Genomic DNA, 12,735 nt, shown 5'->3' with positions numbered 1-12,735 from the left:
GGGGATTGTTCCTGCTTTGAGCAGGGGGTTGGACTAGATAACCTTCTGAGATCCCTTCCAACTCTGATATTCTATGATCAGATGCCAAAGTTGGGAGTGCATTTCTGCAATCCTTATTTTGATAACTGTAGGTATGACTCCTTAGATCCCTTTATTAATCTGGCAACTACTAGCTCATAACCATTCATTGTTCTAGGCTTTGTCTGTGTGAATCTCACTTATGGTAATTTAACTTTTGTTTTTTGAGGTGTTTTTTTTCCATCTGAGTCCCATGACCTGCCCTCATCCCTGCTCCATCAGAGTCCATTTCTTCTGGGATTATGAATTAGCATGCGTAAGGGCCACTCTACCATATATGCCCTTGGATCAGAGGGCATGTGGACATGCAGGGGGCTGGTCAAAAAATTCCAATCATACATGTGAGGCACATGCACTCCATAAGTGGGACATAGACAAAATATCTCTAAGAACAAGTTACTGCAAGATAAGTAAGCATTCAGCCTCATAAAGCCTCTCTTTCTATTTTTGCCTTTCCACACTTTGCTATGAGTGCTAGCAATAAAATTAAAGTAATTATATTTAAAGTGCTCTGTGTAGGTGATTCATAAATTGAGGTATAGGTCAATTTTATTCCCTTTTAAGAACAGGACGAGCAGAGTGGACAACACAGAAGACTGAAGAGATAGGTGGGATGACTTTGAAACCCCTCCCCCAATTCAAGAAAAAGTGGCATGTCTGACCTTCTATGCTGCAGAATGAAGAAGGGGACTCCTGCAAGTTTTGATTGCAACAATGGGACTGCTGTTCTTTTAGTTTCTTCTCGTGTTCTCTTGCCTTCTTTCGCATTACATAAGTCCTATCTTCCATGTGTCATATTATGCCATCTGTATAAGATTTCAGGATTGTCACTCTGTCTCTGAAGCCAGTTATCTGTCAGTTAGTGTGAAGCAATGGAAATAGCTACAGGGATGGCTGAGCTCTTTTTGTTCAGATATCACCAGGTTCAATCATCACTGGGTTTCATAGTCTATTACTGTCCGATTTTTAAGTTCTCGGACATTTTGACTTTACATTCTTGCAGTGTACAGGTACGGAAAGGCCATGCCAAGAGTCCTAGACTGTTGTGATATCAGAGGTAACTCAGCCAGGCACCACCCTTATTCTGTAGTTAATTTGCATGCAGAATCTCATTGGTTGTATGAGGAAAACTGCACAGATGGTTGATTACTTGGCCCAGCTGCCACATCCATGTGTCGAACTGCCACCTGCACAAGCAACACAAATCTCCCAGCATAACGCCCCCGGACACAAATCAATACAATCACGCACATAGCAACACAACTAGCCTACACAATAACCACAAACATGCATGCCCCTCACCACAGCAGACATTCCTCATTCACCATCCACACAACTGTTCCAACACAACCCCCCAAGACACAAATCAACAATCACCCACACAGCAACACAGCCAGCACACACAATAACCCCAAACATCACTCTGAAACCTAGAATGTCTGAGTCACTGTGAAGTGATAGAGACAGCTACAAGCATGTTTGAGTGCTCTTTGTGTTTAGAATATCACCAAATTCGTTTATCACTGGAATTCATAGTCTGTGAACTTCCAATTTTTAAGTTCTCGGCCATTTTCAGAGTTTTTTACTCGCATGAATATGAATTATACCTGTGTGACAGCTTTCGGCTACTAGTATTCTTGTAACTATCACATTTGTTGAGTGTAGTAAATGGTTCTGGTTCTGAAGGATTAGTTAATGTATAATAAAATTATATATTTTAAATATGTGATTGCATTTAGTAAGAATTTTTTTAAAACTCTGTTTTAAATAGATGTTCTAGGCAGAATGAGGTTTTTCAATTGATTAGGGAAACTGTGAGGATGAGTTTGGGTGTCCAGTCTTTGCTACCAGATGATATCAGTGCAATGAAAGACTGTTCTTTGGTTGGGATTTTTTGTTTGTTTTTTGCCCAGTCATGCCACAATGTACAGCTACTCCAAATAATTTTTCCAGAATATTTTTTTTGTGAAGAGATTTTGTTTCCACTAGAGACTTCAGAATATGTTTAAATTCACTTCTTGGCCTCAGTTGAATATAGTCATTGCTTGGGGACTTTGGAGGCAGGAGGGAAAAATTCAGAATCAAATACACATTTTAAAAGGATAGAATACATTTTTCAATGCATGACATAGGGCCAGATTGTGAGGTGCTGAACATCATCTTCTATTTCAGTCACAGGATTAAGGTCTGAGAGAGGACCTGTGCTTGTAAAATGTAAGATAAAACATGGAACAAAATATAACTGGCCATATTGTAACTGGATTGCAAAGGAAGGTGCAGGGATAGACTTGGTAAAATCACTCACCCTTTTAAACACCCATTCAAAGACTATCCAGTGCTCACCTAAGCAAAATGACTTCCCCCTCCACTAAGGACACATATCACCCCAAATGGGGTAAGGAAAAGAGGCTATTGCTACCTTCCGGTTCCATGCCAATCCAGATGCACATGGGGGAGCAGTTTGCACCTCTCTGCAGCTGTAGCATGTGTAGTGAAGACACGCTATGCCAATGGGAGAGCACTTTCCCATCAGCATAATTACTCCACCTCAGCAAGAAGCAGAAGTTATGTCGGCAGGAGAGCATCTACCACCAACATAATGCTGGTGTGGACAGCACAAAACTTGTGTTGCTCAGGGGATGGGCTTTTTCACATCCCTGAGAGACATAAGTTATATTGAGTTAGGCTGTAGGGTAGACCTGCCCTAAAGAATAGTGCAGCCCTTGCACGCCTAGCACTCCAGGGAAATGAAGCACAATCCTTCCCCAAGCTTTTCTGGAATGGTGCAGTGATCAGACATATTCAAGCACTATTAATATAGCATGTTTGTATGTAAAATACCATGAGGTATAGTGTGAATATAGCAATTGCTACAATTTGCACTTTACTACCTCCAAAGTCAGCATCCTTTACGATGTGAAAATTTCTTCTTATGACTTGAGCTCTCCAAGGTATTTTACAGTTCCAGTCATGTCTGAGTAAATATCAGCACAACACTTAGTGGCAAGGTGCCAGCGCCAGATTCATTAATACAAAACAGAAGCTTTTTTGGCATAAAAAGGAAATCCTTTTTCACAAAGAGGTCTTGTTTGTTTCCTTTCCATCAGCACATCACGAGACAAAATGAAAAATCGGCTTTTCACAATGAGGAAAACTGTACTTACAAAGTGAAATGTTTTAGTTGAATTAGTAAATGAATACATTATTTTTTAATACACCTTTTTACTAGAGGTGCAGTTGTGGGAGGCTGGATATTGAAAGAGGAGGAGGACAATAGTGACAGTTTTCCTCTCGTAGAAGAGAATTATCAGTGAAATATGAATTGCTCTAAGTATGCAAAAGTTAGATGGTCTTTGTTTTAGTGGTAGTAGCTTCCATGTAACACAAATGTCTGTTTTTTAGATGACTTCTACAGATATACAGAAATGTATCCAGACTTTGCAGAAGAGTATCTGTACCATGATCAGATGGAAGTTGAGAATTGTTTGAAGACTTCTCTTCCAGCCCCTAATGGATTCTGTACTGACTTCAGCCCCGAAAATGCTGATGATAAAAAGAATCCCCTGCAGAAGAAACTGAATTAAAACTGCAGACATCCTACTCCTCTCCTGGTGAGAGGAATATTTCCTTTCCTGGAATCTTCATAGTCACTCCAACTATACAGCAACTATAACTTTTGTGTGTGAAAGATTTACTACCTTAATACTGTTCTTTAATTCCCACAGGCTGTATTTATCAATATCTTCAAGCTTAATTGTCAGGAGATGGGTTTTATTTTCATTTTTTTTCAGAAAGGTCTTTGCAAGCCAGGAATATGATGTGCTTCATTATTAATGTGCATACTTAAAGGGAAGCTACATATTTATTTATATTTGATTGGTTAGTTTCATGTACAGAATGTTGCACAAAGTGTGCATGTATAAAGAATTGGAGCTAATATGGTGGTGAGTGCACTTTGGTGATGTTTTTTCCCTATTTAGGAAGGTGTTTATTTAGGGCCAGATCTGCTGTCCTTATTCACATAGCAGTGTCACTGACTTCAGTAGGATTATTCTCATGAGAAAAGCAAGCACATTTTGGCCCCTTGTGTTGGTTTCAGTAAATAGTGCAAGAAACAATTATGAAAAAAAATTTTTTTTGACCAAGGATTACTTGCTTTTTATTTTTGTTGTTAAATCATAAAGTTGTCTCGGTCTTTCAGTTCATTACATGGTAGAATCAAAAGGGAAGGGGCTTTAGCTCCCATACATTTATTCTCATATACTTATCTGCAGACCACAGTGAAATATGGAATGCTTTCAAAACAGACATGATATGTCTATGTGTACAAATGTGTGGCAAACAAACCATGCTCTCCATGCTTTTCTGTAAAATTATTCAAACATTTCCACTTATTAATTATATGAGGAATTTATTATAAACTAATCCCTTATGTATTTAATTTAGATATTAACCAGGAATCACACAGGTGCACCTTCTTTGGTAAAAATCTGATGACAGATACACGTGCACATGTGTGCATATACAGTCAAATACATATTGTAATGTGGAATAAAGATTTTTATCAGCATTAATCTGGAAAGATTGCATTAGTTAGGAGTGGCAAAGCCATAAGTGAGTTATATAAGACATCCCAAAGGAATGCCTTAAAACTTTATATTACTATGGTATATATTCTGTATGATGCAGATGTTACCCCCAAAAAATTAGGAATGTTTTACAGAAGTTTTAAAAAATGTTAATGGCACTATTTCTTATTTCTTTCCTTTTGTAAATCTAGGTACTTTAGTTACAAGAAATAAAACTGAGCAGGGCTCAGAAGGAGAGAGACATCAAAACTAATATAAAAAACTTCCCAAAATTATGTAGTTTTTCTGAATATAAAAGTCTCAGAACTTGAAAGCCCAAAATGTGCCTTTAAGGGCTAGAAGTAATGCTGGCTCCCAATGGGACCAAAGGAATTTCTCTCCTTCTTAATGGTAAAAATTCTTAATCCTGCATGGTTAGTAACCCCATTACTAACCCTGTAGAGCTGCACTATATCAGACTTCAAAACTCAGGCATTTTTATAATTAGAAAAGCAGACACTGACTTAGGATTTGAATCTTGTCCATCCTTGGCCAACAAACAGTGCTAATTTCAGGCCATGAGTGAAGAGGGGAGAGAGAAGGAGGAGGAAGTCTTTCTCTGGCTGGTTGGTTTTTAAAAATGGCAATTGCTTGAAACTGGTTAAGGTTTAGAATGTGTCCTGGAGAGACATATTAACATGTAGAGGGCAGATGATTTCATTAAAAGTAAGTAATCAATAAATTAGTGCACATATATATGCAAATTATCATACATGTAGCACATTGTTGTGTATAGTATGCTACATACTACACACACCATACAGTAGAACTTCAGAGTTCTAAACACCAGAATTACAAACTGACCCATCAACCACACACCTCATCTGGGATCAGAAGTACGCAATCAGGCAGCAACAGAGACAAAACAAAACAGTACAGTACTGTGTTAAACGTAAACTACTAAAAAGAAAGGGAAAGTTTTACAAAAAAGATTTGACAAGGTAAGGAAACTGTGCTTATTTCACTTAAATTAAGATGGTAAAAAGCAACATTTTTCTTCTGCATAGTAAAGTTTCAAAGCTGTATTAGGTCAATGTTCAGCTATAAACTTTTGAAAGAACAACCATAATGTTTTGTTCAGAGTTATGAACATTTCAGAGGTACAAACAGCCTCCATTCACAAGGTGTTTGTAACGCTGAAGTTCTCCTGTATATGTGGAGGTACTCTCTCTATGTGGTATATTGTGTAATAATATGTAAAATTAACATAATATTAATTAATGCCTAACCTACATGTTGTTTACTTCTTCTCCTCCTCCCCCTCCCACCCACAACCCCAGGACTTGCTCTAACATTATAAATTTCTGAGCAGCTTCAAACAGTCACCATTTTTAAAAGGAAATTAACCTGACAGAAATTTTTTTCCTTGTTTTCCCCAAATAGGAAATTTACCAACACCCTGAAACCACAGTGGACTGAGAAATACAGTGAACAGTATTCAGTCCTGGAATACTGTTAGATTTAAGATCCAGTAACTTGCAGCAAAACAGGGCTAAAAATGGGAGTTTTTAGATGCTTGGAAAATATTGAAATTTTGACATTTTTAGGTATAATACAAGAAAAAATATTCTGGGTTAATTTTAGATGTTTTGGCACCTGCTGGCACTCTTACATTTGGGCTCATGCTATCTGCAGCACCTAGATTTACAGGTGGAGGACTATAAAAAAGTTCCAATAATTTTAATAAAATTGTTTCTCTGTGACACATATGAGATATACAGAATACATAGTGCAATGAGGTTTAACATTTTTATCAGGAGTCATTTGTGATGACCTGCATAAATTGCTTATTGCTTTTCCTGTTGTTAGTAATACTGCCATCCTATTCTTATACCAATAAAGCCCATATAGCAGACTAAATGATCATATATTATGTACTGAAGATAGCTATAGACTCAGCCAAAGATTCATTAATCTGAAGTTCTATAACAAACCTTTTTGGAAAAGCCCTGAAAACAAACAAACAAACAACAACAACAAAAAAACACTTGTAAAAAAAATGTAAAACTTTAGATACCCAAGCCATCCAAAGATTCCACTTCTAACCTCTCCACCCCTGAAAAACATTAGAAGGTATAGAAATGCTTAGTGGAGATCTCCCAAAGAATCTTAACTCTAGCCCTCTACTGTTACCAACTTCCATATTCCAGCCTTCCTTCTTTCCTTACATACCTGCCATGTAAGATGTGATCTCTGAATTAGTGCTTTTTCCTGAAAGTTTAATTAAAATTTTCATTTTTGTAAAGATTTTTAAAAGTCTATAGTCTGTGTCTGTGATTCTTACATTTGGAACTGCCAATATAACATGGATTGTATAGTCTTGGTTTTATAGATCTAATGCCAAGAATGATTCTTCACCACTAAAGTCATTGATCTTTCCCTTTTATTTCCCTAAGTAAGGGTTAGAGGCCGAGGGAGTAGGGCTAGATACATAAAGGAACGCCTAAATTTTAGGCCCCTTGAAAATCACAGGAACATCACTGCACTTTGCAAAGTCTGATTTAGGTGGTTAGGCTCTCTATACAGTGCACAGGGAGATCTACAAAAGCCAGCATACTAGCTAAGAAGTGATCTAAGCTAGTCAGCGGGAGATGCCAATGACAGAGGTGTGTCCTAAAACCCACTCCTCTCATGGAGATAGGCAACTGAACCCAGGCTACCGGGAGGCAGGTTTAGATTGGATATTAGGAAAAACTTTTTCACTAGGAGGGTGGTGAAACACTGGAATGCATTGCCTAGGGAGGTGGTGGAACCTCATTCCTTAGAAGTTTTTAAGGTCAGGCTTGACAAAGCCCTGGCTGGGATGATTTAATTGGGTATGGGTCCTGCTTTTGAGCAGGGGGTTGGACTAGATGACCTCCTGAGGTCCCTTCCAACCCTGATATTCTATGATTCTATGAGGCACCTATGTCTGCTAGTGATTCACAACTGGGAACTCCTATCTTGGAGTCAAGCAGCTATGGTAGGCACATATGGTATTGCTTGTGAGAATTAGCTAAGCACCTGCTTCACTGCACCCAAAACATACCACATGTGTGTTGCCGTCACCACCACTCATTTTATAACTTGGAATGTGGGAGACACATGTTCAATTCCCTCATTCGCCATGCGGGGAGAAGGGGAGAACGAAGTTGCCTACCTCCCAAGGGAGTGCTCTAACTACTGAGTTACAGAATATTCTTATGTGGGGTTCCATCAGTCTCTCCTGGTGAAGTTATTCCATATTGGATAAATATTTAGTGGGCCAGAGAGTGAGAGAATGACTCTATAGTCTGCTGGTTAGGGTAACCATTTAGGAGGTGGGATAGCCAGGGTCCAGTCCGCCTGCTCCCAATGACTCTAATTATTTATACAGTGGAACAACTTTACCAGTAGAGATTGAGGGATCCCTGCATCAGACTCTCCCATAGCTCAGATGTTAGATCACTCTTCTGTTCAGATCCTTTCTCCCAGTCTAGCAAAGGGAAGAAAGAAAGGGAATCCTGGGCCTCCCAGATGAGTGCTCTAACTACTGAGATAAAAGTTATAAGTTTACCTCCACTAGCCAGATTTTGAATGGGATCTGATCCAGTAGGCAGCTTCTGAGTACACCTATGGGATCAGGCCCTGCACAAAAATTTAGGCAGATAAACCCCTATCTTCCCCATTTTCTGAATTGCTCTGCAGCTTAGGCGGGCTGTAGGCATCTAGATGCCTAGAGGGAGGCAGCAGTGCTTATGGCCAGAGGCAGAAACTTAGGCTGCTAGGAAACTTTTACCCTGAAAATATAGGCCCTGAGTGAATTTAGGTGTCTAGAGGATTTAGTGGGAGTTTTGTGAATTGTAGTAGAGCCTAAAACTTGGATTTAGGTGCCTAAACCCAGGCATAGGCGCCTAAATCAGGTTTAGGCACCAAAGTACCTTTGTGAATCTAATCCTCTGTATCTGTAGGAAGATGAGCTCTGTAGCTAATCACACATAATGGCTTACATATTAACTTCAGGGAACAGTGGACTATATTTATAGTTTATGTCGTCCTGAAGTCAGTGATGTAAACAGATCCCGTTTATCTTTGAATAGTACTTTATGTAATCAGTGGGGACCAGATTCTATCACCCCTAATTATGTTGACTAATTCTTCACTCCACATGCAATCCCACTAATATCAATGGGATTACATACAGAGCAAACTACTACTCATTGTAAGGTTGATATAATGTGGTCCTGCAAGATTAAAAGTGGAGTAATCTAGTAAGAAATGTTCTTTATTGTTGGAGTCACTGATTACCTATCTGCTCACTGGAAATAATTTTGTATCTAAATTTCCCTTTGTTTTGATGAGGATGGTTTGGTTAAAGTTATTGGACGGATGACTTTAAAGAGGTATTTCTATACCTTCCACTGATTTTTTTTTTAATGGAATCTTAACTTGGGATCTTTCCAAGGATTCCAAAGTTTAGGGCTTTTTTTAAAATGGTAACTTTATTGGTCTGTTCAATCGGAACTTCAGGTTAAGTTTTTGTCTGACAATTTCCTTAGATTTTTTTTTTAAGTTAAAATGCTATGGGGAGCGAGGACTTCAGCAGACCTATCATTCTACATAGGAATGGATCCCAATCATTCCCCTTTTTGGCCTTCCTCTTTATCTTTCTCCTCTCACTCTTTTGTGCTCATCACTTTACTAACTGAATAATTTTGCACGTAAAGTAACCAAAGTTATATGTGATATTCTCACATAATACCTTTGGAAGCCACAACTAGGGGCTGCATTAACTTTCTGGTAAATTCCCCATGGCATTGGTTGGGGCACAGTGTGCATCCCCCTTCTGTCCCTTCCACCACATTTAGAGAGAGCGCGTATGCCATGTAAGATATGCCATGTAAGGTATGGAGGAAACCAACCATATCTTTCACTGCAAGCAGTTCTACCCCACATGTGGATCTTGTTACATTATGTACTTGTAATAGACTATATTGGCCACAGCAAATGTTTATTCTTCCAAATTTTATAAAGTTGCAAGAAATTCCTGAGCATGCCTTTTTGAAAGATCAGTTTGTAAACTAAATCAGAAATTCTCTCATACCATAGAAATTCCAATGTATGTTATAATCATTAGTCAGAATTTTGTTTCTCTATGCTCAAAGGGAGTACAGTCTTCTGTCACTGCCATGTTTACTAATTCCATTATAAAATTCTCTATTCATGAGCCACAAAATTATTCCTATGGGGAAACAACTGGGTGATAGGGAACTGATTTGCTTCCTCTCAGGAGGCAAAATAACTACCAAGAGAAGTAAATAAAACTAATGGGTTTGCTTGTAGTAGTAGAGCAAGATCTCAGTTCATATTTAGTGCTTATCACATTTGTAAACTGATTCATCCCCAGAGTTGGTCGAAATTACACATAAATAAGTTTTCACATTGTTCACTTCATAGAAGCATGTAGTAGATATGCTTCTGAAGAAAAAATGGTGGCATTTTAATGTTTTCTTGAAGTAGTTCTAGTAAATATTACAAACAATAAATGTAGAGGTTGCCTTGATCAAGAAAGTCAAGTGATCTCTATATTCGGTTAAGGCAGAATCTGTACTGGATCACCTTTGGTAATCTCATCATTAAAAGGATTTTCACAAATTATGCTATCATATATTAAGTACAGCACTAATTTCCCATCTTTTCATGTGCTGTAATATTTATACTGCTTACTGTATTTTTTACTCCATGCATCTGATGAAGTGGGTTTTAGCCTACGAAAGCTTATGCCCAAATAAATTTGTTACTCTCTAAGGTGGCGCAAGGACTCCTTGTTGTTTATGTTAAGTACTGTAATTTTATTACACCAAAATACTAAATATTTCTATAATTAAAACACTATTTTTGCCCCACGCCATGGAAATAAAAAAGAATTTTTAATTTTCTGTCCCAAGAGACTTACTGATCACTTGATTTTCTTTTTCTTCTAATCTGTAGTGACTATAAGAACATACAATACATATTAGATTCAGCTCAAATGTGACTAATGTACTGAAAAGAACACTTAAGACCTCAAAAGCAATATTGAACATAGCAATTACTGTGCAGCTCTCCTTATCTACCTATCTGTATTATCATTTTCTATAGAGCACATTAGACTAATATCTAAAGTGCTGTGAAGCTAGGTTTTTTTAACAAAGGTTTATTTTTTGTAAACATATCAGTTATGGTATGGAAGCTTTAACATATAGTTGGGTCTTCAGCATGCTCTATAATAGGTCAAGACTTTGACTATCTTTAATCTTCTCAGGTTGCTCATTCCATTAAAAAAAAAACCCTTTCAACTGACATCATGGTACTTCCAGCTTCCATGTACTTTGCCTGTATTTTGTTAGTTGCATCAGCCTAGAGAACCACAGCTGTCTTGGCAGGTTGTGGATGGAAAGGCAGCTACTGATGTACTAGGGTCCTGCTCCATTCATGGCTTTGAAGATGAGGACCCGGGCTTTTAATTTAATCAGAAATTATGGTTGAGCTAATGTAGGATGCAGAGTTCAGGGATGATTTGCTCTAGGACCCAGATTTTTAAAGGTATTTAGGTGCCTGAGTCTCATTTGACTGTTTTGAGAATCACAGTCAGGTATAATGTGTTTCAGTATTCAGCTTTCAGAGTGGTAGCCAAGTTAGTCTGTACCAGCAAAAAGAACAAGGAGTACTTGTGGCACCTTAGAGATTAACAAATTTATTTGAGCATAAGCTTTCGTGGGCTAAAGCCCACTTCATCAGGTGCACGCAGTGGAAAATACAGTAGGAAGATATATATATTTACAGAGAACATAAAAAATGTGGATTGCCATACCAACCCTATCGATTAGTCTCGAAGATATATATATATCTTCCTACTGTATTTTCCAGTGCATGCATCTGATGAAGTGGGCTTTAGCCCACGAAAGCTTATGCTCAAATAAATTTGTCTCTAAGGTGCCACAAGTACTCCTCGTTCTTTTAGTAATCAGTTTGGAGGTGATAAACACATGAACCAAGATTTTTGAAAACTAGAGTCTAAAGTTGTGGTTCTAAATCCATATTTAGACACAGATAAATGGTCTGATTTTCAAAATTGCAGGTCCCACTGGGCTGAGCACTTTTATCTCTCAGACCACCTATTTTAGGTGCCTAACTATGAATTTAGGAAACTAACTTGAGCTGTTTCTAAAAATCTTGATCATGTATCTTTATAGCCACATCTGGTTTTTCCATGTGGCTTTCCTTCCTCAGAAAGGAAGAAGGATAAGCTCCTAGCAAGTTGAAAGTGAAGGTAAGCATTTCTAACCAGTACCACACTTGGTTGATGAGTCCAGCAAGGCCCCATGGTTTGGTTTACTGTCAAATGAAGGGTAGACATCACAATGAGGACAGCACAATGAAGACAGAACTAATTCTTCTAAATGTTTTCTGTTTTGAGGCAGACTTACTCCAGTCTTGCCTCTGTCCAGTTTGAGGCAGCTGCTCTTTGCCAGTCTCTTTCAGGCATTGTGACATCTTGTGAGGGCAACTTTCTGTGTCTGTTTAAAAGGAATTATACAGCTGGAGGTCATTGAGAGCATAATCTGAGATGTCTAATCATTTCTTCAAGTAGCCTGATGTGTATATTGAAAAGAAGGAGACAGATTAGACCTCTCTGGGATGCCACATGGAAATGTTCTTAAAGAGGTACGACCCTCTGGAACCTAGTGGGAGGAATGACTAGAGCCCTTGTAGTGTTGATGTACTCTAGCCCTTGTAGTGTTGATGTACAAAAGCACCTTGTCATCAATTGTGTCAAAAGATTCAGAGATTTAACAGTATGAGCACTGAGACTGGATCTCTATTATAGCCATGAGAAGATAATCCATTAGCGCTATCAAGGCTTGTGTCCATGAGAAATTTCCTGTATCAAGTATTGGTGAGGGTCAAGCAGACTATTGCATTTTTCAGGAAGGCTGGAAGGTTTGCTTTCTGTAAAGGTGATGTGAATAATTTCAATGGCATTGAATTGAATTCTGTTTGGCTTTCACCAGTCAGGGGGACAGGAGTG

General features: G+C 38.3%; 1 protein-coding gene across 1 annotated transcript in view; it reads left to right on the top strand.

Annotated features, from left to right (window-relative positions):
* Nucleotides 1-3,882, top strand: part of LPCAT1 (lysophosphatidylcholine acyltransferase 1) — a 168,268-nt gene extending 164,386 nt beyond the window's left edge. Inside the window, exon 14 of the mRNA XM_077809180.1 lies at nt 3,481-3,882. Within this exon, the coding sequence (XP_077665306.1) occupies nt 3,481-3,662 (182 nt within the window). The 3' untranslated portion in view covers nt 3,663-3,882. The remainder of the gene's footprint in view (nt 1-3,480) is intronic.
* The last annotated feature ends 8,853 nt before the right edge of the window (nt 3,883-12,735 follow it).

The sequence above is a fragment of the Eretmochelys imbricata genome, chromosome 2 (assembly GCF_965152235.1).
Source record: "Eretmochelys imbricata isolate rEreImb1 chromosome 2, rEreImb1.hap1, whole genome shotgun sequence".
NCBI lineage: Eukaryota > Metazoa > Chordata > Testudines > Cheloniidae > Eretmochelys > Eretmochelys imbricata.
Note: the sequence above shows the minus strand (reverse complement) of the source record. Positions and strands in the feature narration are given on the sequence as shown.